Here is a 24,584-nt window from a genome sequence, read left to right as displayed (position 1 = left end):
CATGATTTTGACCTTAGGTGGCAACATTCATTCTTTTAATTTATGGTGTTAGTTGTGGGGTTTTGGTAAATGCCCTTTATCAGGTTGAAGATGTTTCCTTCTTTTCCTGGTTTACTGAGAGTTTTTATCATGACTAGTTGTTCGATTTTGTCAAATGTTCTTTCTGCATCTATTGAGATGATCAGATGATTTTTGTGCTTTATTAATATGGTGTACTACATCAGTTGATTTTTGGATATAAGCCAACCTTGCATTCCTGGGATGCATCCTAGTTGATCATTCTTTACAATCCCGTCTTTGTATTGCTATTGCAATTTGTAATGTTTTGCCTCTGTATTACATGAGGGATATTGCTGTGTAGTTTTCATTTCTTGTGATTGTCTGGCTTTGGTATCAGGATAATGCTGGCCTCATACAATGAGTCGGGATGTTTTCCTCCTCTTAGAGATTGTGAAGAACTGGTATTATTTACCATACTTCTTTAAATGTTTGGTAGAATTCACTAGTGAAACCAACTGTGCCTGGGTTTCTTTGTGGGAATTAATTAATAATTCAGTAATACTTTTAAGTTCTGTAAGGTTTGTAGTGATGTCTACTACTTTAGTCCTGATTTTAGTATTTTGTGTTTTCTTACTCAGATCTTTTCAGAGAATCAATTCTTGTTTCATTAATATTCTTTATTGTTTTTCTGGGTTCCATTTCATTTTTTTCCCTCACACTAATCTTTATTATTTCCTTCTTTCTGCATGCTTTGGGTTTAATTTGCCTTTTGTTTCGTTTTGTTTTGTTTCTTAAGATAGAAGATGGTGAAGGTAAAAATTATTGTAAAAACAATCCACAAGACCATTTCCTTTTATATATATAGTTTACAAATAAAGCATGTATCTTGAACATATTGTAAGGATAGTTAAAAAACTGTAATGTAAAAGCAGGGGGTAGATTTTCTTTTTTCTTCTGAAATAGCAGCCTCAACTACTGACATTATATTCTCTAGAGTGAGGTCAGCAAACCTTTTCTGTAAAGGGCCAGAGACTGAATATTCTTGACTTTGCAGGCTATAGGATCTTGGTTGCAACTACTCAACCCTGCTGATGTAGCATAAAAGCAGCCACAGCAACACGTATATGACTAGATGTGGCTGTGTTCCAATAAAACTTTATTTACAAAACAAGCAGCAAGTGGGTCTTAGTTTGCTTAATGCTGCTCTAGATCACTAAGCAAAATTAAGAAACATCATTTTCCTAGGCCAGTAGAACTTATACAAGAGTATAAGCTTTCAAAGGCCATGTGTAATGCTGCCTTATTCATGTCTGTATACTGCCGTGAAAAGGCCATGTGTAATGCTGCCTTATTCATGTCTGTATACTGCCGTGAAAAGGCCATGTGTAATGCTGCCTTATTCATGTCTGTATACTGCCGTGAAAAAGGCCATGTGTAATGCTGCCTTATTCATGTCTGTATACTGCCGTGAAAAGGCCATGTGTAATGCTGCCTTATTCATGTCTGTATACTGCCGTGAAAAGGCCATGTGTAATGCTGCCTTATTCATGTCTGTATACTGCCGTGAAAAGGTGAACTATTCACCCCTCAGGTCAAAACTGAGGCCGGGTGGCTGTGTGCTCACAGGGCTGGCTCCCGTGGGCTTGTACACAGGTGCTGAAGGCAGCTCCAGGAGGAGTCTGAGCTGTGGCTGCTCAACAGTGCACGTCTGCCTACACAAGGGCAGCTCTGGCCCTTGAAGCATATGCCTTTTTTTCCCCTAGTAAGTGGAGGATCGCATATTTTTCCAAAATCAGTGAGCTTGTTCCTACCAGCGTGTCGAAGCAGGTAACTCCCTTATTAGCTGCAGTGTCTAAAGTCACTGCCTTGCAAATCACTCATTTAACGGCATGATAGAAACTTCTGTGCTGCTTGGAATTTTTCACCCTCCCTGTAGCCCAACAGCCTGTTAAATTCCCAGCCTCATCCTGATTCAACATCAGAAGGGTCACCAATCTTCTGCTCTGGGATGGGTCCTCTAGTCACGTGCTCCAGCAGCCTGCCATTTCATCACATCACTTTTTTTCTTCTTGAGTCAACTATTAAAAATTCTAGAGGCACGGCTCTTTCCCTATATTAGGTGATTTTTTTTCTTATCCATTTAAATCATTCCTGTTTGACTGACGTCTTCCCAACACATGTGCAGCTTTAGTGGTTTCCTACCCACCTTCCAAAGGAAATTATTACTATTCAGCAACCGTAACTTTTTGTTCATACTGCTTACCTCCTTAAAATTCAAAAGAACACAGTTGCCAGAAATTTCAAAACTCTTTAGTCACTCCAGCATGTGAAACAAGACTGTATGAAAAAAATATTAAAGGTAAAAATTGTATGAGTCGCACTCAGTGAAAAGCTTCACCAGTACAGCCCCAGGAGATATTTTCTAGATACTGCGAAGATCTAAGTAAGGGCTTACTGTCGTTTTTTTAATCAGTTCATAACCTTAATATTCAAATAGGACAAGGCTGCAGGGGCTGAGGAATGCCTCCTTTGGAACTGCTTACCCTTCACTGGAGAAACGCTATGCTTTCTTCACTGATAGCTGAAGTTTAGAGGGTTGACCAATTTTACTCTGGCCTAATTGTGCTTGAGAAAGATTTTTATTTTTACTTCAGGACAGGGAGTCAAAAGAAGACAATTGAAAGTCGATTCTTAAGGCCTCTGAATCAGTGTCCCTTCATGGCTGCTCACTGTGACCCTGTGTGAGGGGCCCAGGAGCCCGCCCTGCCCCCGCGGAGGTGACACTGAGGGGACATACATTAGCTATTGAGGTGAAGTTCTGATATTCTGCTCTTTCTGACCAAAATAATGGTCATTTCCAACAGCTGAATGTCATAAACAGATACCAGTTGGTGGCAAATGCTGTGAATGGTCTCAGATGTCACAGATCAAGAGAAACGGGAGTGTGTGCTCAGTCGCCTCCTGTGAGGTGTCCGCCTGGCGTTTTGGATGCCAGTGTAGCAGGACAGGAAGCCTCGGGGCATCAGAAGTGCTTGGTTTGCATTTAAATTGATTGGAAGCTCTGGAAATACTCAAAACCCGTGCCAGGGATGCAGGAGTGTGAGATGCAGCCTCGGAGAGCTCGGGGCACCCGCTCGTTCATAGTTGCCAGGTCCGGCGCTGAGGCTCAGGTGACCCGGTGAGGGCCGAGGCCCTCTGCCTTCTGTAGGGGGTCGGGGTCGTTACGGAGGGCAGAGGGACTGGCCCTGGGAAGACTGCTTGCTTGTTTGTTTGGAGAAAGACCGGCTGCCCTGGCAGCTCAGCCCCGTCCCACCCCCCCGTAGCAGGAAGGCAGGGCCAGCGCGGCAGTGAACACGTGCGTTCCAGCTTCTTTATTTTGTGCTCTGTAAACAGCGCGCTGGAACTGCACGGTTAAGGCGTTGGAAACACTGTTGCTGAAGGAGGTGACACTGAACAGGACAACCTGAGTGACGTGTCACAGAGTAAACAGGAGGGTCACACTGGTGGGTGCCCTTCCGAGAAGCTCTAGGGCAGGAGGGGCGGTACACGGCCAGCTGCAGGCACAGTCGGAGCCCACGCTGCTTCCGCGGCAGGAAAGAGTGGCACTGGCAGCCCTCCTGTGTCACCCGGCAGACTGGCGGTCGCCAGAGGGTTTGTTCTTCCCGCTCTAACCCGGCAACCCTGAGCAAAGTCTGACTAGCGCTTTAGACAGTGCTGGATGAAACCTCTTGTTTTGAACAGGTCCCTCCACGGATGCCTTCTCGCTTCTGTCCATGTTTACAAGTAAGTTCTTAAAGCCTCCGAAAGCCTAATCTGTTTGGCTTGGGGACCAGCCAGGCCACTGTTCCACTCCACCAGGAGAGAAACCGGAAACCAGCGGGGTCTGGTGTGTGTCTGTCACATCAGCTCTTTCTACGTTTTGGCCGCACAGTTACTGGATATTACATGTAAATCACTGTCTTTCAGACCCACTCAGCATATATTAGAAAAACACATTCATCAGTAGCTACTGTTTTTTTTTTTTTTTTAACAAGCGTTTCTTTAGAGAATACAGCAGCCAGGAGACACTCCAGTACGACTGTGTGATCCTAGGAAAAAGGCAAACTGTGGTCTCTCTTCAAAAGGTAAACAAGGTGGCCGACTAGCCCAGAACGGGCATCCGCTTTTCCTCCATGTCAGTCACAGAATCAGTCCACCTTCCTTAAACTCATCTCAGATGGTTGGTGTTTTCTAAATAAAGTCCCTTTATGGGCTTGGTTCCTAGAAGAAGTGCATTAAACACCCTGCCTCAAAGCTGCAGGTCTCGGACATGGCCCTTAACACCTGGGAGGACCCTGCACTGATCTCCAGTCTGCAGGAAACTTTGCATTTTTCTCTTCCACATTGGGTTTCGGAGCAGCCTCTGAGCAGGGCTGACCTAAGCTGCCATGGGATGGAGATGTCAGACAGACAGGACGTGATGCTTGTATTTCATCCCGCACTGCTCGGGGACAGAGAGCCGGCTTCGCATCCACAGGTTTTTAATCCTTAGAAAAGTAAACGCCCTGGGAACCAGCACCGTTCTCTGCTGAAGAGATTGTGGCATCGGCAAGACCTGGACAGGGTGAAGGGATTCGGGGAGGGGTGCTTGTCTCTGCCATTACGGTAACAGGCAGGAGGAACACCACATCCCTGTACTGCCAAACGAAATGTTTTTTCATGGAGGGAGCTGAACAACTGAAACGCCGTTAGGATCTCTCCCCAGCAGCCCACGTGCTCTGGTTTCCTAAGGAGAATGTTTTGCCCGCCTTCCTCCAACCTGGACCCTTACGTCTGCACTGGTGAGCAGCTTTGTTTGCTTCTTATGTTTTGTGTTTGGTCCCAGAGCCAATTCAGGTTAAATGTCCGTGGGTCCCTTTTATGTTCCAGGAAGAAGGAGTGGCTGTATGTTATCAGAACTTAGATTACTGCTGTTGACTGGGAAGATGACACGGAGGAAAAGGACACATTTTTGGACACTCCAAGGTAATTTCTGAGCATTTTTGAGAAGTAGCAGCATGGAGGCAACTTTCTAAGCTTTCCCCCTTATTTATGTAATGCTTTAGGAGTCTTAAAATGTGATCACATATACTGCTTCATTTCATCCTTGAGACAACCCAAGAGGTGGGTGTTATCACCCCCATTTTACAGTTGGGAAAACAGAGGTAAAATGGCTCGCACAAGGTCTTACAGGGACTTGGCTGCAGGGTTCCGTAAGGGTGAACCTTGTAGCTCGGAGCACAGCCAGCGCTTCTGGCTGCTCTTCTCTGTCTTCTCCCACGGAGCTAGGAGACCCCAGGGTAGAACGGCCCAGGTGTGAGCCAACACGCGGGAACACGGGTGCACACCTGAGGTGCTTGTCCCCGGGCTGCTGCCCACAGAGCTCTGCGCTTGCGGGGAGGCAGCGTTTGGAACTGGCAAGCGGCCTTATGCATGTGGCTTCCCCACCCCGCCCTCGGGGACTCCAGTAGGAGTCCACTCACCCCAGCCTCACCGACACTCTCTTCCCACAACTACGCCAGGACGTTCCCCTTTTCACTTCTGCTGATCTGTATCAATGGTCCTGTAAGCAGAGAGCTGCTCTTAAACCCTCTCGTAACTTCACTTGTGCTTGGTAAGTGCTCAGTGACTAAGAGCAAACGTGGGACATGATTCGGAATAGAATAAGCCTTTAAATAGTATTTGGCCGACTTTTATATGGGACCGTTCATCCCTTCTTACATAATCGCAGCAAAATAGGAGGTAAGTACCGGGTGGCATGGGGCAGTCCAGGGAAAAAGGCTGCTCCAGTTCGGCGCACGTTCCCGTCAGGCCCACCCAGCGCTGGGGCGGCGTGGCCCGGGACGCGTGCTGTGTGGTGTCTACTCGTTCTCCTCCGGAAACGTCACTGCTTTTCTCTGTTCTTCTGCCTCTGGCGCCTGTTGACTGACAGAAGTTTGCCGCAATCCTGCACGTGGACCGTGACTCCCAAGACCGTCCTAGATGCCGAGGAGCAGGGCTCTTCCGCGTCGTGGCAGTCTGGGCTTCCAGAAGCAAAGCAAAAGCCCGGGGGGACCACGTACCACAGTGTCTGCTCAGCCTGACCCTGCTTGGAGGAGCTCCTGGGCTCCGGCGTGGTCCTCTGTTAAAGTGAGGCTGCATTTGTTTGGGGACCAATTTCTGCTTGCTACCGAGATGAGCAGAGGCTGTAAAGTCACCATCTCTCAAATCGCTGCAGAACGCCCAGGCTTTATTTTAATGCTCGGCTTCAAGATGAGGTTCTTCAGGAAGTTGGGCACATCTTCAGGACTTCGGCCGGAGACTCCACTGCAGGGAGACTGGGGAACCACCACCGCCTCCCAGGGGCCCCGTCACCATGTCCTGCGGACACGGCTCAGCTGGCCTCCTGGCTCCTGCCGTCTCCACGCAGACACTCGCAGGCTCCTGCGTTTGGAGACCCACCTCGTCTAGCCACCCTGGCCCACGGGCCCTCTTCCCCCCCAGACCCCTCCTGTGAGCACCCTCCAGAGCACCGTGGTCCAGACTCCAAAACGCAAGGCAGGGGCTGAATGGAAGGAGGGAGCAGGCTGTGTGAACACACCACACAGGAGCCAAGCACTTTAATTTTCTTTTTTTTGGAGGCATAATTTAGTCATCTTACCTAAAGTGACTTGCACTCTGTCTGTGGCAATCCAGGGTTACAGAAAACTCAGCACCAAAGGGTGGACGGGGACTCCCCGAGTGTTCCCCACGTCTGCCCTCCCCCTGCACCTCAAGTACCCTCCGAATGATCACACTCACCGGCACCTCATCCTCGCTCACACGTGTTCCTGCCCATCGCACGTACACACACAGACTCACACGGAAAGAAAGAGAACCGAAGCCCACTAAAGCACGGGGGGGAAAGGATTTAAGCACATTTCCTCCCCGTCTGGCGCTGAGACCATGCCCCTGCCTCCCCAGCAGGGGCTCACCCAGTTTCATCACTGGGTCCCTCCAAGGATGATGGCAGCATCCACCAGTCCTCCAAGGTCCCCTTTGGATGGTGGTGCATCCTGGGTCAGTCGCTGTGTTTCTTCTGCTTGCTGTCCATGTTGCCGTAGGCGGAGCCCTTGTCAATTTCCGTGACACCAATCATCCATCGGACCCCCATGGAAGCTGCAGAAATAGGAAGGGCAGGTTAGGAGAAGCCCGCAGGAACTCCGCTGTGATTTGCCCGATGGGAACCAAAGAAGGGAGCTTTGTAAATCTCAAGCATCAGCTGAGAGCTGGCTGACTTGGGTGCACTTCATAATCCCTGCCTCAGTTACCCTTGAGCATGGGTGCCGGGCTCTAACCAGACTAGGGGACATTAAAACAGAGCAAGGCTGTTCCGGTGGCAAGTTTTAATCCTTCTGCACTGGAGGTGAACAGAACGTGGTGAGCCGTACCCCGCTGTGCCCAGGGGCTTGCAGAATTCCTCTGCTTCCTATGCCGATCCCTAAGGCGAAGAGGACTCTGCTGATCGCAGTGCAGTAACTTCCAAGCACCCTTCAGCAAGGCTTAATGAAGGACATACCAGGCCCTGGGCAGTGCAGCAGCTCAAATTCCCGTTTAGCGCCCAGCATGTCCCAGCATTGCTTTTGGTGCAAGTTTTAGAGCAGCAGACAAGCAAAGTCCCTGCCTGCCTTTTCTCCGACGGCAGGATTTGGCCCAAACAGAGAAAGTGTAGGACGCACACCAGAGCCGGGTTTAACCGCTAGGAGGCTGGAAAACGCGGTCTAGAGCACAGAAGCTGCAGTTAAGCGCCCCCTCTGGAGACGACAGACACGGCGAGCTCCTTGGGCGCAGGGACCACGTCTGTCTCAGTCACCTTGGTGTGCCGAGCACCGAACACGGGACCTGGCAACAGTCTGTTTACAGTACGCGTGTAAAAGTGGATAGATGGGGAGCGGCTGAAACTGAACTGGCAGACCAGGGAGCCGACTGGGATGGAGAGTCCGCCCAGCGTATGGGGCTCGTGGAGCCCATGGGTCAAGTTACAGTGGGCTGCTTCCAGCCTGGGGCCAACTCCAAACAGGCTGGGACATGAGCCCCTGCCCCAGCATTAGAACTCTGTTCAGTGGAGTTGATGACGTTGTGGAGAGTGAACCTCGGACTCCAGTGCAGAAAGGCTTCCTGAGGGGACCAAGACACAGAGTAATTCCGGGCAAAGCGTAGCAAGGCTCGGGCTCACGGGTGATGAGGTCTTGGGGAGACAGCAGTCACTTCCTCCAAAGCTGGAGACGCCCCACGTCTCCCAGGGAGAGTGCTGGGCCTCTGCTCACCACACACCCGGGCAGCCCTCCCCAGCCATCATCTGCAAGGAGCGCCAGCTTCCTCCAGAGGGCGTGGTCTGCGTCTTCGCCTTCCTGCTACTGCACGCAGAAAGGCTGGGTCCAACCCTCCATCCCCATCCCACTGGGGGCCTGACAACCACAGCTCCCCTGGACACCCGGCCAGCCAAGCTGCACACTGGCCGTGTACGGTGGTAACTGGCTGCCCCACTTCAGAAACAAGTGGCAGTGCCCAGGGAAGCTTGGGGCTGTGGAGAAACGTCAGTCGTTTGAAACAACATACGGGTCAAATAAAGCCCGTAGGGATGAGTGAAAAGACTGAATTACCCAACATCTCCACCCAGTGCAGGTGGCAACCGAGGAGACGTACCCACACTTACTTCCCCAAAAAGGCCTGGACCCACTTTGAATAGCAAAGAGCCTTGGTTGGCTCCTGCTAGGACCCAGGAAATCGTTTTCTTGCTGATGAGCGTCCCTGGCGGGGCTTGCAGGCGCAAAGGGTGCATGCGCACGGGGAGGGGGCGCCCGGGCGGAAGCCCTCCAGGCTGGGGTTTCTGGGCCCGGCTCGAGCTTCTGCCTGTCCACCTGCGGGATCTGCAGCCGGGCCTTGTCCTCACAGACGGCGAGGTGCCCCCCGCTCCTCCCTGCCCCTTCCGCGATGCTCCCCCCGCCCCTGCCCAGGCCCCGCTGGCCCCGTACTCACCCATGAAGAAGACGAGGACGAAGCTGGCCAACGTCAGGGAGGAGCCGCTGCGGACCACGTTGACGAGGAAGCGGAAGAACGGGTAGAGCAGCAGCGAGGCCCAGAACAGCCAGTTGACGAGCGTCCAGGGCCGCCGCGGGGGCACCATGGGCGTCCCGGGGAAGGTGCCCGTGCGGGAGTACTCCTCCTGGAGGGCGTCCTGTGGGCAGAGGGCCGCCTGACCTCCCGCCGCCCGCCCCCGGGCCCCCCACCCCTTCCCCGCGATGAGGCCGGGCGGCCCGCTGGGCCGGAACCTCCTGAACCCGGTAAACGGCCAAGGGGTGGGGGTGGGGGGTCTTCCAGCTCGACTCAAATACCCCAACATCCTCCCAGGGCCGACAGCGCGCTCGCCGAACAAAGAGCATCTGCAGCCCTGCTCGGCTGGCTCACCCCGTCGTGGCCCAGTTCTGCAGGGAGTTAGTTGAGTTTTCTGGAAAATAAGCGTCCATACACCCAAACCTTATACCTTAAGCGTTTAATTTTCCCTTTAACAACTTGAGATAGAGATGTCTAAAGTACCTGTCTTACTTGTCTTCTTTCCCAATCAGGATGTACTAAATGATGCGAATTTCTGACCACTCAAGGTCACAATTAAAATGAGTCCTCAAAGGGCCGCTTTGGAAGGAGAGCCCCCGGCCCTTCCTGGGCACTTCAGGGGCTCTGCCCTGCGGCCCCTTCCCGGCTGCCCCTCCAGCCTGGCGGGTCTCAGGGAAATCACACGATCAAGCAATTGTTGGACAAGGTATCCCGTGCGGGGGGCTCCCAGCCTCAAGAGGTGAGGGAGACACAGCCAGTCGGCCAGAGGACTTCCCAGGAAGTGACAGTGACGTGTGGATGCCCAGAGAGATGGCACCTAACCTGCCAAGGCCTCCCATTCCGCCTCCTGGCCAGAACCTGGGTGACTTTTCTTATCCCAGCAGGGCCATCAGGAGCCTGGTAACTAGGTAACTGGGGTGCGGTGGACTGGATATTTGCACCTGCCTCCCTGAATTCCCACACTGAAATCTTAACCCCCCGAAGATGGTGGTATTAGGAGGAGGTGCCTCTGGGGGGTGATTAGGTCATGAGGGTGGAGCCCCCATGAATGGGGTTAGTGCCTTTATAAAAGGGACCTCAGAGAGCTCTCTCAGCCCTCCCACCATGAGGACACAGCAACATGGCAGGCTGGGACCAGAATCTGACACCATGCTGGCACCCTCACCTCTGACTCCTGATTATCCAACCTCCAGAAGTGTCAGCAGTAAGTTTCTGTGGTTTATAAGCCACCATGCCTGTGGGTGGCACTTTGTTACAGAAGCCTGATTGGACTAAAACAGGAGGTGATACTTTTGTGCCTTAAAAAAAAACACCAGCTTTACTGGGGTGTCATTTACATACCATAAAATTCGCCCATTTAAAAAATGGGCAAGTTTTCTTGAATTCTTTTCCTTAATAGCCTTGATAGTGCTGTTCTATTGTAATGTTACAATGGGGAACTGAAGATGCTTTTTCTATCTCGTTTCCAGTGAGACATTTGCTAAGCCAAGATTTTTTATCTGTAACCTCTAACAGGAGGAAAAAGTACTCCCTTTTCTAGGAGTCAGCAGGATTCTGAACTTTGTATTCACTCCAGAGTTTTCTTTTGCTCTGGTTTCATTAGAAAACTAAACCTCACCCAAGACCCCCACTGCTCTCCAGTGACGTGGTGGCCACTGTGACTCCTGCCAGCCTCGCGGGCTCCGTCCGTGTGACTTTGCCGGGTGGGACACAGACGCCTGGCTCAGGGCCAGACGTCAGCTCCAGCAGCAGAATGTTTACGGCCTCTCTGGGCTGTGTTATTTCTTTTGTAATAAAGTCCGCCTGTCAGGGAGGGGGACTTTGTTAATGATGCCTCCATTTTTTGGTATTTCCTAGAAAGAAACAGCACCCCAAAAGTCTACAGGAGCAGGAGAACCTGTTGACAGAGGACAAGTGCCCTGAGTCCACACTGTGTGCGGCTGCCACCAATGGACTGGACGGGAGGGCACAGAGGCCGAGCGACCCACGTACAGCTGGACCGACTGGGCTTTCCCAGCGTTCAGCTCAGCAAAATAAAATTTCTCTTATGACCCTGGGTAGAAAGGGAAGAAAAGGAGAGGAAAAAGAAAGGGGGGGGGGGGGGGGACAGAGAGAAAGAGCTGGCGCCTCCTTGTGTCAACAAATCCAGGCAGGGGGAGCTTTCTGGGAACAGCCCTCCCAGGCATCAGCCAGGGCTCAGGCCTGGGAGTGTGTTGTTTGAAGAGGACCGTGCCTTGGGGCCAAGCCCACCACTCTTCCAAGGCGTGTAAGTGTTACACTTTTCCCTCAGTGTAAGCGGAAAACCCACCGCCAGCTTGAAAACCTCTTAATTCCGACTCCTGAAGGAGTCAAACGCGGCCCAGGTGGACCCTTGTGGGCCTTCGTCCTGCTCACGCTGGTGATGTTTTAGAGACCAGACAGGCAATCACACTGTGGACCCAGAGCCATCACTGCCAAAGAGAGCACCCACACCCCCCCAAGAATATTTTGCCTTCAGACCAGCAGCGGGAAAATGGACAAAGGGCTCTTGGGGCCATAACTCCCTCTTTTGTCCACTACACCCATGAAATAGTCCTCCATTCTTTCTGTGAAGGCCCCTTTAAAAACATTTTGCGACGTTTTTTTTCCCTGTCGCCAAGTAGAGCGTCGGCCCTGGGGTCATTAACATCCAGGGCGTGAGGTCTCACCCGGTGGGAGAGGCTCACGCTCCACCATCAACTCCCGGAGGTCCCAAAGCACCACAGCTGCCGCTTGAAAAGGACCCTTAGATGGTGCAGAGCCCACCCCGTAGCACCGACCTTCTCCTGGTAGAGCTTGTGCAGCCAGGCCGCGCACCTGTCCTCATCTTCTGGGACTTCTCCTAAAGGGATCCGCCTGCCAAGCAGAGAGCAGCTAGCAAGGAGGAGGCCCGTGCCGGGTGCCCCGAACACAGGTTCAGACTAACAATGCTTGCCATCCTTCAGCTTCTATTTAGGTAGTAGTCTAGATCATGTGGAAGTGAGAGGGTAATTCAGTTGACTGAAAAGAGGGGAAATCCACATCCACATGGGGGGAAATACAGGCCCAAGTGCAATCATGGCCCACGAGGGAATGGCCCAGAGCCTGATTCAATGACTCAGACAAAGACCAGTCAAGGAGGACACCTGCCTCTCTGTGCTCCCTAGCTTGGAATATAACACACAAGTGAGATGCTGCTGAAATGTTCTCCGTTTGCTTGGAGGCCTCTTTGTAAATTACAGATGCTCTTTTCCGTGTCTGTTTCTATGGAGTAGACACATCCTCCAAGAAAGGGGGTCAATGAAATAAACTCTCACACTCAGTCTCAAAAATGGCTGCAAAATACTGTCTTTCGTTTGTCAGACCTGAGCTCTTTGATGAGAACGAGCTGGTGAGAGAGAGTCACCAAGTGTCTGGGAAGACAAGAGCCCTCACCTACTTATGTACATCAGTGCACGAGTCTCTGTTAACATAAACATGACTGTGAACACATGCCATTTAGTACAGACTGCAGACAAGAAATTATTAATACGTTCATACAGTCCCCTGGAGGAAGGTCTGCGGGTCATTTGTGATTTATCTATTTTGGGATGGGCGCCCTATTTTCTGGAAAGGAAACGAAGCCAGCTTACCTAACGTATAAATCTGCGTGATATTTCTTTCCGTTTAGGACTCCCAGCAGTGTTGGATTTTCATTATTTCTGAAATTGAGTGTACAGTCATATACAGCTGAAACTATAAAAAAATAAAACAAATACAAAGCAGTATATAGCGTGTGAACCCAGTTTCATTTTGTAGATACACATATTGGAAAAACAATAATTGAGTTGCTAGCTGATTATCTTGGAATGAAGGGACTACTAATTTCTTCTTCATGCTTTTCTATATTGTCCAAATGTTCTACGTTGAGTACATACCACGTTCCATCATCAGAAAAGCACGCAGCTTAGTAACAGAACACAGTTACTACCGAGGTCAGATGGCCCATCTAGATGAGGTACTACAACAGGTATCAATATTTAAACAAATATCAATAGCAAGGTAAGTCAATCCAAAGAGTACGATCTAAGGAGGTTTCTGAGTTACAGTAGCAGAACCATTCTATGTGCATTTTTCCCCTAGAAAAACAAGATAGCTATAAAACTAGAATAAGATACTGGAAACTTGCTGGGGGACTGAAACATGGCTTAGTCAGTTGACACGTAGCTGAGAAACAAACAAGAATGTGTCTGCCAGCTGGTGAGTTAACCTGTCAGTGTACTCAAAGTTATGTCAACATTCGCTGCAGCCCCAGGGCCTGGCCCAGGCTCCATGGATGCTGCTTGGATGGCAGGATGGCAGGAGGACAGGATGTGTGAAGGAACAGTGAGGGAAGAGCGGGGTAGAAATACGCAGTGGAAACAGACGGCCCCTCCCGCAGAGTCAGTAAGGCAGGACTGGACAGTGGAAAGAACAGAATTTCTGCCGTCAGTCTGGGTGCGAATCCCAGGGCCACCTTTTCCCAGATGCGGGATCTTCTCTTGAACAGCCCACTCGGTCTCCCTGAGCCTAGTTCTCCCGGAGAATGGGACTCGGGACGCTGAATGTCAGCCCTTCCCAAAGGTCCCAGCACATCGTTTGTGTCAGTAGACTTCACTGAGAGCTCTGCATACCTGCAATTACTACCGATCGAGTGAGTGGGGTGATGGGCAGGTAGAGAGTCACTTGGTCTGGCTGGGAACGTGAAAAACCAAGGTTCAAAACCACTGTCCATTTGCCTGCCCACCACGTGGGGTCCACAGGGGGTGCTCTGGCAGCTAGAGCATGTCTTAGCCAAAGGGAGAGGGTCCCTCTCGCTGACCTGCTGGAGTGCCGGCAGGTAGCTTCCCACCCCTCCACCGAAGCAACCGAGACCACTCCCCTGTCCTCCCCGGTGGGGAGGGGTGTCCCCCTCCCTAGGAAGAGTGAGGCTGGGGGAGAATAACCTTCACGTTTAGTACATCGTCCAGCCATTTTAAGCACAGAATTACGTAGAGTGAAAGGCCTCAGGCTGCATGGGGTGTGGCTGTAGAGCCCCAGGGTGTGAGAGCCCATGTCCGTCAATGGGTCTCACACCTCCTTTCTTCAGCCTGCCCTTGCTTCCAGCACAGGGGGTGTTACTTCGATTAATCAAGGATGGGGCTTCCCCAGAGAACAGCCTAAATTTGCACAGTTCCCTCCTTTTCCAGAGAAGAAGCCCCAAGGTCTTGAAGTGATAGAACTGGGCCCGGCACTAGATCCATCTGCCTGCAAAGCCCAGCAGAAGGACGGGTACGCCCCTGCCAGCCCCGCCAGCCAGGCCGCCCTGGGTGTGACCCCAGCCTGCTGTGTAATAGTAGAGTCACTTGGGATAAGTTCCTCACCCTTCAGCCCCAACTTCCTCATCTGTAAACTGGACGTAAAAAAAGTTCCCTGCGCTGCATCTGGCGGGCACGCGCTGCATCTGGCGGGCACGCGATGCGTGAGGTGCTTGTGCTGCCTGGTGTATTAGAATCGCCCTGCTATCATCATCATCGTCATCATCGTCACTATTCGCGGGGGTGGGACAGCCTGCAGAGCTGGGCAGTCTTTGCCCCTTTGGCCTGTAGACAAAGCTCAGGCAGGGGGGAGAATCTGCGGGAGGGACCCACAGCCGCCTGGAGCAGTTGGGGACCTTCAGGGTCCCCACGTGTTCAAATCAGACTCGGTGCCGCCTTCGCTCCGTCCACAGGAGCCGGGTGGCCGGTCTGCGCGATCACAAAGACAACGCTCCGGGTGGGGTCGCCGCCCCCTGGTGTGGGGACGGCACCGGAAACGCCGCACGGTCCACACGCACCGACCCCAATCCCCGGTGCAGGCCGGGAAGGAGCTGGGGGTCTCGGCCTCATGGGGCAGAGAGGACCGGGGACCGGGGCCGCGGAGACCGCTTTGGGCCCCCGCCGGCTCTCCCCGCAGAATGCTCGGCCTCGGGGCCTCGGCGGGCGCAGAGCCGGCACCGGGGACGCGGGGAGGTCCCCCAGCTCCGCCCGCCCGCCTCCTAGGAGACGAGGGACAGGGCAGTGGGGCTTCCGGCACCCGCAGGGCAGGAAAGGGTAAAGCACCTGTTTCCAAACTAAAGGGACCAGAATTCAACAGGAGACAGAGACTGCGGCAGGCTGGTCTTGTTGCTACTTGCTTCTCGTCCTTACCTACAGTAATTTAGGGCTCTGGACTCAAGGCCAGCCCGACAGACGGCAAGGTCACAGAGGTCATCGCCTGGAGGCAGCTGATGCCAAAGACGGACAAGAAATGCCAAATAAAGCAAAACCGCAACAAAAACCTGGGCTGACCCGGCATGGGCCCCAGGCACGCAGCACCGCCCGCCGCCTGCAGTACCTGCGCCGAGCAGCAGAGGGCAGTGTTGGCCTAGCGTGCGTGTGCCTACACGTGTGGGCGTGGTGCGTGTGTGCACTTGTGCAGGCAGTGGCCACTCCGCCAACGCTGGGTGCCCGGACCCAGGTTAAGCAGGGGTGATGTGCCAGCCTCCGTCCCTGGCTCCTCTCCGTCGTAGGGGCGGGGGTGGGGGCACAGGGAGGAAGCTACTCCTGTGGGTGCCAGGGCCCCCTTCCCTCACGGCACGGGGCCCCGCAGGGTCGTCCTTACCTACATTTCTCAAACTCCTCACGGTGATGGCGAAGCCCTTGGTGCGAGGCAGCAGGTGGTGCTTGAGGCTGGGCAGCCCCTTGGCCTGGGCCACCTGCATGCTTATCTGGTGCTTCTTCTCCGTGAACCGCGTGCCCTCGCAGTGAATCAGGAACTGGAAGGGACAGGGTGGCCATCACACACGTCCCCGAGGCCACTTACACACCCCATGGTCACTCAGCTGAGGTCACACACACAGTCCTGAGGTCACATAGACAGCTCCCAGGTCACACACACAGCCCAGGGGTCACACGAGGTCCCGGGGTCCCACGCACCATCCCCCCGTCAAACGCCGCACACGGTCCCACAGGAGCCTTAGGAAGTGGCCCGAGCAGGGATGGCCTGGCAGCTGTGCCTGCTCTCCCTCAGGCAGGACCTCCAGCCCCCCGTCTAACTGTGTTCAAGGGTCTGTGAGCTTCAGAGAGAGGGTCTACATTTGCGGAGGCTCAGGAAGCAGAGGCGTGAGCGAGTGTGAGTGTGTGACCGGGGAACCCCGAGTTCATATGCGACGGGGCACCCGACGGCCGGGTGCACGTACAAAGTACTTCTCGGGGTAGTCCCGCAGGTGCAGCAGGCTCTCAGAGACGGTCTTGCGGTCCTGCTCCCACTTGCGCGTGCAGAAGACCATCTCCGTGAAGTACCACATCCAGCCGATTATGGGGACGTAGGCCAGCTCCTTCTTGGCCAGGACCTTGGAGCCCTGAAACAGAGGGGGCCCGGGGCGTCCGTGAAAAGGGGCGTGGGGTCCTCCCCGACGGCCGCCGGAGATCTCTAGGAGGAGTGAACGTGCACTCCAGGCACGGGGAGAGTTCCCGAGCATGCAGAGGCGGGGAGCCTCCGACACCGGTCAGTTGGAGGTCAAGGTCGTGCAAACCCTGCCCCAGGGGGCAGGGAGCAAGGGGGCCTGGCTCTCCGAGGGGAGGGCGGGCAGCGGAGCAGTCGGGAACCTCTGGGGGCCATGGGATGCTGCATCACCCTCCACCAGCTCACACAGGTAGGTGCCCACCCCGAAGTGCTCGCTAAGCCCACCACGCAGACCTCACCCGGTCCGCAGCAACCCTGCTGGCTCTGCGGGTGGGCGGACCCTACCCTCCTTACAGGCCAGGAAACGTGGCCCAGCAGGTTCTCCGGGTTCGACAGCTGGGAAATGGTGGTGCCGAGAGGCGAACCGGGATTAGCAGAGGTGCTGGGAGAGCCCCACCCGTCTGCTGGCCAGCGCAGCCCCAAGGCTGCAGGTGCTGCAGGCCCCGAACGGGGAGGGGGTGGGGAACGACAAGCAGGGATCCAGTGGGGCGAGGGAGCAGGGAGACACAAGAACCAGCTTTTGATCTAGTGGATTGGGTTCTATATTTTTCACCCCTAATTTTGGAATTGGCCAAAAGGCTCCTAGAAATAGCCGTCATCCATCAATGGCACAGATGATGGAGGCGGTGATGTGGACAAGTGGCGGCCTCAGCTGTGCTCCTGGTGACAGCTGTCTGGTCATGCCCCTGAACCCACGAGGCCCGGAAGCAAGAGCCATACTTCAGCATTGCCCTGTCTCTTCCCCCTGTCACTCCCACAAGAACTACAAAGCTCAGCAGAGGGGCAACAGGCCATATCCCCCAACCCACCCACGCAGGCCGGAGAAAGGTGTGAACAGCCACTTGTTCCCTTGACCTTAAAAAATCCACAAGCATCTTCCCCATTGGGAGAAGGAAAAGCACAGATACCTTTCAGGAGTAGCGTCTCCACGTTTCGGCGGGTTTTGGTTTTGTTTTTCCCACACACCAATTTCCAACATGCAAATTCCTTCGGACAGAACCAAGCCTGGGGAATTCCCTGCTGGTCCATTAGTTAGGACTCCGAGCTTCCACTGCAGGGGACACAGGTTCGATCCCCGGTCAGGGAACCAAGATCCTGCTTGCCGTGCAGCGTGGCCAAAAAAACCCAACAAACGAACAAAAAACCCCAAACAAAAACCAAAACAAAAAAGAAAAGAAATAAAAGAACCAAAGCCATAAAATCTGACGACCTGCCCCAGAGGGCCCAGAGGCAGGTCCCCAAAGATCAGAGTACTCTCCAAATGAGGGGTGTGGCCCCACGTGTGCCCGGCACAGGCTACACTTTCTACGCATCACCACTCCCCCACTGGAGCCATCTAAAGGCCACGCGCCGAGTCCACAGGTGGGTTTCAGGCTGTGGGAGGCCCCCTGGCCCTCTCCTCAGCCATCCCCTCTTGTCAGCTGGGATGTTTTCATGGTCCCTGCTCTCTGCCCTTCAGTCACCTCCCTGATCACAGCCTTGAGGATGAAAACAAAACAAAAAATCTTCACCAAAGAACTAAACTTACTTTCTCGGCAGGTTAGGATTATTTTAAAAATTACCTACTCCTGAACTCTTTCCAAAATTAATTTATGGCAATTTGAAGGAGCTATGAATGGTGATCTATTGTATAGCCAAGAGAAGGATCATATACTCCAAAGTAGCAGCTGTTGGGTCTGGAAGGTGAATGGTCCAATGTAGTCAGTCACGGCTGTCTGCTGGGGAAAAGTACTCTCAGGGCTGTTTCCTATTAATGGATCCATCCCACAAGACCTAAGTGGGTCTTAGTGGTTGGCCCCTGATGACCTGCTGCTAAAAGGAAATGGCGACTTTGACACTGATGTGGGATGTACATGTAAACCAAAAGACGTGACCGCAACAGTCTGTGTGTCATCCCTGTCATACTGTGTCACAGCACTGAAAACCATCTAAATGTCCCACAGTGGAAGAGTTCTATGAATTACCACAACATTGCAAATTAACTATACTTCAATTTTTAAAAATTAAATTAAAAAAAATAGTTCTATGTATTACGTCATATACGATATCATACAAACGTAGCCAGCGGGACGAATCTGCTCTGCCACGTGTTTTTATAAATAAAGTTTTACTGGGACACAGCCGCTCTCTTTTACATACACGTTGCCTACTGCTAGTAGGCTGCTAGTAGCATGGCTGCTTCCATGCTCCAGCAGTTGAGTTGAAAAGTCGTGACAGAGGCTATATGGTCCATGAAGCCTAAAATATTCACTGTTTGCACAATTACACACAAACTTTGTCAACCCCTTGATTTACAGCCACTAAAATTTGTTTTCTATGAATATTTAATGGCTGGGGAAATGCTTTATGTTAAGACTAAATTTTATTTTTAATCTGTAATCAAAGCTGAGTTTATAGCATGACTAACTATATGGGAAATGGTAAAACGGAGAAAAGTAACAGCAGCTATAGCCGGATGGTGAGATTAGCGGTGCTTCTTTAATTTTGTTAGATTTTCCTGTTGTTGTTTTTTTTTCCTACTAAATATATAAAATACCTGAATGGGGTATCTTAAGTGGAACCTTGAAAACAGGTAAGACTTCAAAAACAAACAGGCTAGGGCACCCACACTCTAACACGCTGAACTTTTCAGAAAACAATTTTGCTGGTGTCCCTCTAACAATGCCCTTTTTAAGAAGTGGTTGACATCAGCACATTTTCAACCGTTTGCTTCTGGAACATGAGGCTCTGGATCAAAAACAGCCTATCTGTTTTTAATGAGGAAAAGGAACAGAGGAGCCATTTCTGTTTTTATGTTGAATTAATCCATCTTTGAACCTTCAAACTCTGGATGCTGTGATTAGGCCTAGGCCTTGTTGTTGATTATGTTTACATGGTGAGCCTCAACTTTCCTGTCTGTATTCTTATGAGCAAAGTAATACTTAGCTGAAAGTGTCGCTGTAAAGATCTAGGAACACATGGAAACATATACCAAAGCTCCTAGCTGAGAACAGGACACACAGGTGTTCAATAATGTGTAGCTATTATTATTATTACCACAAAGTAGCCACAGCAGCTGAATGTCCCTTTTAATTCAACCCATTTCCTAAGCCAGCTTTAGAATGTAGTAATAACAATAGTTACACGTAGTACAGCACTCCGCGACAGGCACTGGGCTAGGAGATTTACAGGCGTTAACTCATTTATGACCAAAAACTAGAAACGCACTATTCAAATATGCATACAGTCCTCCAGGAAACTTAAGATGCCAACAACGCCATGACTCCCCCAGGTCAAGCAAAGGTCTCTGTGTGTGGATGGTACTGCCTTTAAGAGAGAACGTACAAGAAAATATACCAGTTTCATTGACTCTAGATTAATTTTGAAGGTAGATCTGAGAGGATTTACTGATGAGTTAGATTTATCAATAGAGCCATCTAGGCACAAGCATATCTAAAAAACAAAAAATGTTCCCAGGTAGCACAGAGCAATCCACAACTCCAGGGGCTGAAATGTACCCCGAGCCACTTGCTAGCTGCTGTAGGGAGTCGTCATCATCACATCACATCCTATGGTGAAAAGTTTATGAAACTTTCTAGCCTGTGTGTGTGTGTGTGTGTGTGTGTGTGTGTGTGTGTGTGTGTGAGAGAGAGAGAGAGAGAGAGAGAGAGAGAGAGAGAGAGAGAGAGAGATTGAGAATTGTCTTACCAGAGCTGCCCAAGCTATCTAATTAAGCAGCCCATAACCATTTTCAGGACCACCCAGTTGCTCAGGGAAGCAACCATCCCCAGAAGTCCCAAATTCAGCACCTCCAGCCAACCGGTCGACCCCTGGGCAGAGACCACAAGGTGCTACAAAAACCTGTTCTAAGGATGCAGTAAGATCTGGTGCATTCCAACCTGAGATTATCTGGCTCTCGCCTCACTTCTCTCCGCTCTACAGCCTCTGTGGTTAAAAAATGAGCAGAGGGGCTTCCCTGGTGGCGCAGTGGTTGAGAGTCCGCCTGCCGATGCAGGGGATGGGGGTTTGTGCCCCGGTCTGGGAAGATCCCACATGCCGCGGAGCGGCTGGGCCCGTGAGCCATGGCCGCTGAGCCTGCGCATCTGGAGCCTGTGCTCCGCAACGGGAGAGGCCACAACATTGAGAGGCCCGCGTACCGCCAAAAAAAAAAAAAAAAAAAAAAAAAAAAGGCACAGAGTCAGAACTTCCTAGTTAAGGTTTTTCTCCAACACGGCCATATGCCAATTGATAAGATGAAAATGTTAAGTGTTGATGCTGGGTTTGTAGGATAGTTGGGAACAGTAGGGCGTCCTCTGCAGTCACCTTTCCATAATGTCCCCCCTCCTCCAACCACTCTGCAGGGACCAGCAGACAACACGAGTAGGGACTGAGACTAGTCAGCAAGATGGCACCTGGTCAAGGGATTGTTTGCATAAATATCTCTTCCTGGCTTCCCTCCTGAAGGTCCACCATCATGGTTACCAGTTGGGTTCACCCAAGGTCACTTATTTCCACTAAATATATAAAATACCTGAATGGGGTATCTTAAGTGGAACTTTGAAAACAGGTAAGACCTCAATAATAAACAGGCTACGGCATCCACATTTTAACACTCTGAACTTTTTCTTGACTGTGAGCTAAAAACACAGTCGCAAATGTTTAAGATTAGTGGAGACCAGCCAAGCTGTGTAGGCCCATCACCATAGAGGACCAGCAAGTGGACCGACAGCTCAGCCGCTATCATGAGGTGTGACATGTGAACCTGAACCTCAAAGCCACTCTGGTCATGCAGTAGGTATTTGCCAAAAACCTCCTTGGTGCTGGGAACACAAACATGGCTAGGACTGTCCATGGGCTTCAGGTGTCCAAAGTACAGTGGGAAGAGAGAAACAGAAATCTAGCAACTGGGCTTCCGTGGTGGCGCAGGGGTTAAGAATCTGCCTGCCAATGCAGGGGTCACGGGTTCGATCCCCGGTCCGGGAAGATCTCACATGCTGTGGAGCAGCTAAGCCCGTGCACCACAACTACTGAGCCTGCGCTCTAGAGCCCGCGAGCCACAACTACTGAGCCCGCGTGCCACGACTACTGAAGCCCGTGTGCCTAGAGCCCATGCTCCCCAACAAGAGAGGCCACTGCAATGAGAAGCCCGCACACCGCAACAAAGAGTAGCTCCCGCTCACCGCAACTAGGGAGAAGCCCACGCGCAGCAACGAAAACCCAACGCAGCCAAAAATAAATAAATAAATAAATTTTTAAAAAGAAAAGGAAATCTGGCAATTTCAGTGTTATTTCTGCCACTAAATTCTGCAGATAAGTTGTTGGACAGATATGCTTCCCAGCAAAAGAAATGGATGCAGGAAAAGATGAGATTAGAATATATCTCTGAGATATAAGTCCCTGGCCATAGTAAAACACAGAGGAAAAGACTGGAGCTCAAACTAATAAACCAGAGGGGTGTGTGTGTGTGTGTGTGTGTGTGTGTGTGAGAGAGAGAGAGAGAGAGAGAGAAAAGGTGAGAGACTCAACCTGCGCCAACTAGGGTACCGCATGTGACCTAACTCACTTACACTGCATTTCTTTCTCTTGCTTTCTCCCTTCTCTGATGCTAAGGAGGAAAATGCTGGGGACCTTACACCACCAGAAAAAATCTCAAGAGAGTCCCAAAGAAAAATGAACACTGTCCCACAATTAGTCACAGCCACAGGGGAAAGGCAGAAAACAAACATGGAGCAAAAGCAGTGTGAGAATTCATCTGCTGGAAACAAACAAACAAACATGTCAAAGTCCAGCAAAATGCTTGCAGCTCTTTGGATCTCGATAACGTCTCCCCCGGACCCCAGCTTACAGGCTTCCAAGTCCCAAACTGCTCTTGGTTTGACCAGAGTGCAGACGTGGAGTGAAAAAGAAGGGCATCTGGGGACAAACGAGGCAGCTCTTAGGTTCAGAGTAAGTCACAGCTGACTGTGATCTGTGGGATCAGGGCTCCAGAGGAATTCCTGGCAGGATGCTCTGCCCTGCTTCCTGGGCACGGATCTTGTGGTGCTGCCTGGCCTCTGATCTGAATGGCCAGCCTGAGTCCATCCTGGGTGGGCCTGGGCCAGGGCAGACAGGGAGACAGAGCCTTCCAGGGAGGGGGCAGAAGATCATGGAGCCGCTTCCCTGTCCTCAGTACCTCTAGCCAGGGGGTGTCTGAGGAACAGTCAATGGAAGCTCAGGAGCACGGGGCCCCCTGGGCAGGTGGCAGACGGGTGCAACAGAGGCAGCAGCGGACGGGGCGATGGGTGCACAGTCGGCTCCCAGAGCAAACGTCACAGGCCTTTGCCAAGTTGCAGGAAGAGGAGGGAGGACGCCCAGCGGCACCACTGCTGTAAGCCAGCCTGGATTTACCGCCGGTCGGTGTGATCCGACTTCGGCTTGTTAAAGACAAGCCAGAGGATCTTGAGCAATAAAAAAGAAGATTTGGCGCATCTAACTCGGGACTACGCTCTTAAAACTAAAGAGCACGCTACCGCTCCCAGGAATACACTTGGTTACGAACTCGAGACGCATCTGTACTTCCAGAGACTCCTGTCCGTGGCCAACGCTTCTCCCAGCTCCCGGGATTGTAAGGGCTTTCACGTCATCTCCATTCTCTCAGGGTTCTTACCTGTGTCACGTGCCAGAGCCTGCCTGGCCCAACTGGTGAACACACAGAGGCAAACGGCGGCCCCCTGCTTCCTCCCTGAGCTGGCGGCGCCTGGCAGCAACGCCGACAGAGCTGCGGACTAACCGTTAACCGATTAACCGGAGTGGGAGTGGGAGGTGTAGGAGTCCCCTACACCCACCGAGACCCACCGAGGATGCTGGAATCCAACTTAACGGGGCTGACAAAACCATGGCTGCAGGTGTAGCCACTGGTAAGGAAAACAACACTTCTCCACATCTAGAAACTTCTAATCTCTCTGTAGCCAAAGAGAGAGCCTGAAGAAGCCGGGATGAAGGTAAACAAATGCCACGATACCTCGCAGTTCATAAAAGTGATGGGGGATTCCAGCCGCACGGGATCCAGTGCCAGAACCGCTGGCCAAATTGCATTTTGAGAACATTCCATCTCTCTTCCACCCTCTACACTTTATCCTACTTTTCATGAGAAAACACTGAATGAAGGGAAACAAATTAGGGTGGAAGGAGCTAACAATTAGGGCACGCCTACTTTGTGCTAGGCGATTGATGAGGTATTTTACTTATATTCACGAAACCCTTCAACAGCACGAAATGGGAACGGTTAACTGAGGCTCAGAAAAGTCAGATAACCTCCCCACGGTCCCAGAGCTGGTAGACGCAGGAGCCAGGGTACAAGTCACACATGTGGGTCTCGAAACCACTGGGGAGTTTTGCCTACACATCTGTCTCTCCCCTGCTACCCTCAGAGGGAAACAGAAAGATCTGTTCTGGAGACCTGAGCACACATTCATCTTTCAGGGCATCCACTTTATTGTGTAGTTTTACACGTTTGAAAATAAAACACAGGAAACCTACAATTTGGGAGAACGTGATCATTGATGGGAGGTTTATAGGAAATAACATTCGTGCAGCCTTGGTAAACAAATCTGCATCGACATTCCTTTCAGAAATCTGTAGTTAGAAAACGGGTCCTTGTATAATCAAACTTTAAGAAATGTTGGTTTTTAGATATGTGTGATGTTGCACAGAAAGAACCACATTGCCCGTTCATAACCAGAAGCAGCCTGGCAAAATTAAACCGAACATCGACAGGTTTGGGTTCAGTTCTTGATTTTCTTGGGTTTTATGACACCTTCTTTCTGATTTGGGTTAATAAGTCCAAAAGCACCCCACGGTGACCTTGAGGTGGCAGCCAGCGAATGAGGCAGTGGGAGGGCTGAAATGTACACTTGGCAGAAGGAGAAGAACTGGTCAGCAGAGCCCAGGACCACGGCAGCTGGCCACATCCTTGCTGGGTGGCCACATCACTCATGACCTCCCTCCGGGCACCCCTGTCCCTCGCCTCACCATCCTCCCTTTACCTACACCTCTCA

At 51.7% G+C, this 24,584-nt stretch overlaps 1 protein-coding gene across 7 annotated transcripts in view; it reads right to left on the bottom strand.

The window, feature by feature from the left end:
* The window catches only part of AGPAT4 (1-acylglycerol-3-phosphate O-acyltransferase 4), a 117,918-nt gene that overhangs the window by 2,755 nt on the left and 90,579 nt on the right, over positions 1–24,584 (bottom strand). For 3 of the 7 annotated variants that reach the window (XM_032651835.1, XM_032651834.1, XM_032651831.1), the window contains 6 exons: positions 16,304–16,465; positions 15,727–15,880; positions 12,720–12,822; positions 11,889–11,964; positions 9,016–9,214; positions 6,603–7,155 (listed from right to left, as the gene is read on the bottom strand). In XM_032651835.1, the coding sequence (XP_032507726.1) occupies positions 7,058–7,155; positions 9,016–9,214; positions 11,889–11,964; positions 12,720–12,822; positions 15,727–15,880; positions 16,304–16,465 (792 nt within the window). In that variant the 3' untranslated portion in view covers positions 6,603–7,057. Of the gene's footprint in view, positions 1–6,602; positions 7,156–9,015; positions 9,215–11,888; positions 11,965–12,719; positions 12,823–15,726; positions 15,881–16,303; positions 16,466–24,584 lie in introns of those variants that run through there. The other 4 variants (XR_004352609.1, XM_032651833.1, XM_032651836.1 and 1 more) reach the window with 4 other exon arrangements.

Source organism: Phocoena sinus, chromosome 12 (assembly GCF_008692025.1).
Source record: "Phocoena sinus isolate mPhoSin1 chromosome 12, mPhoSin1.pri, whole genome shotgun sequence".
NCBI lineage: Eukaryota > Metazoa > Chordata > Mammalia > Artiodactyla > Phocoenidae > Phocoena > Phocoena sinus.
This window is presented reverse-complemented; position numbering and strand designations above follow the sequence as displayed.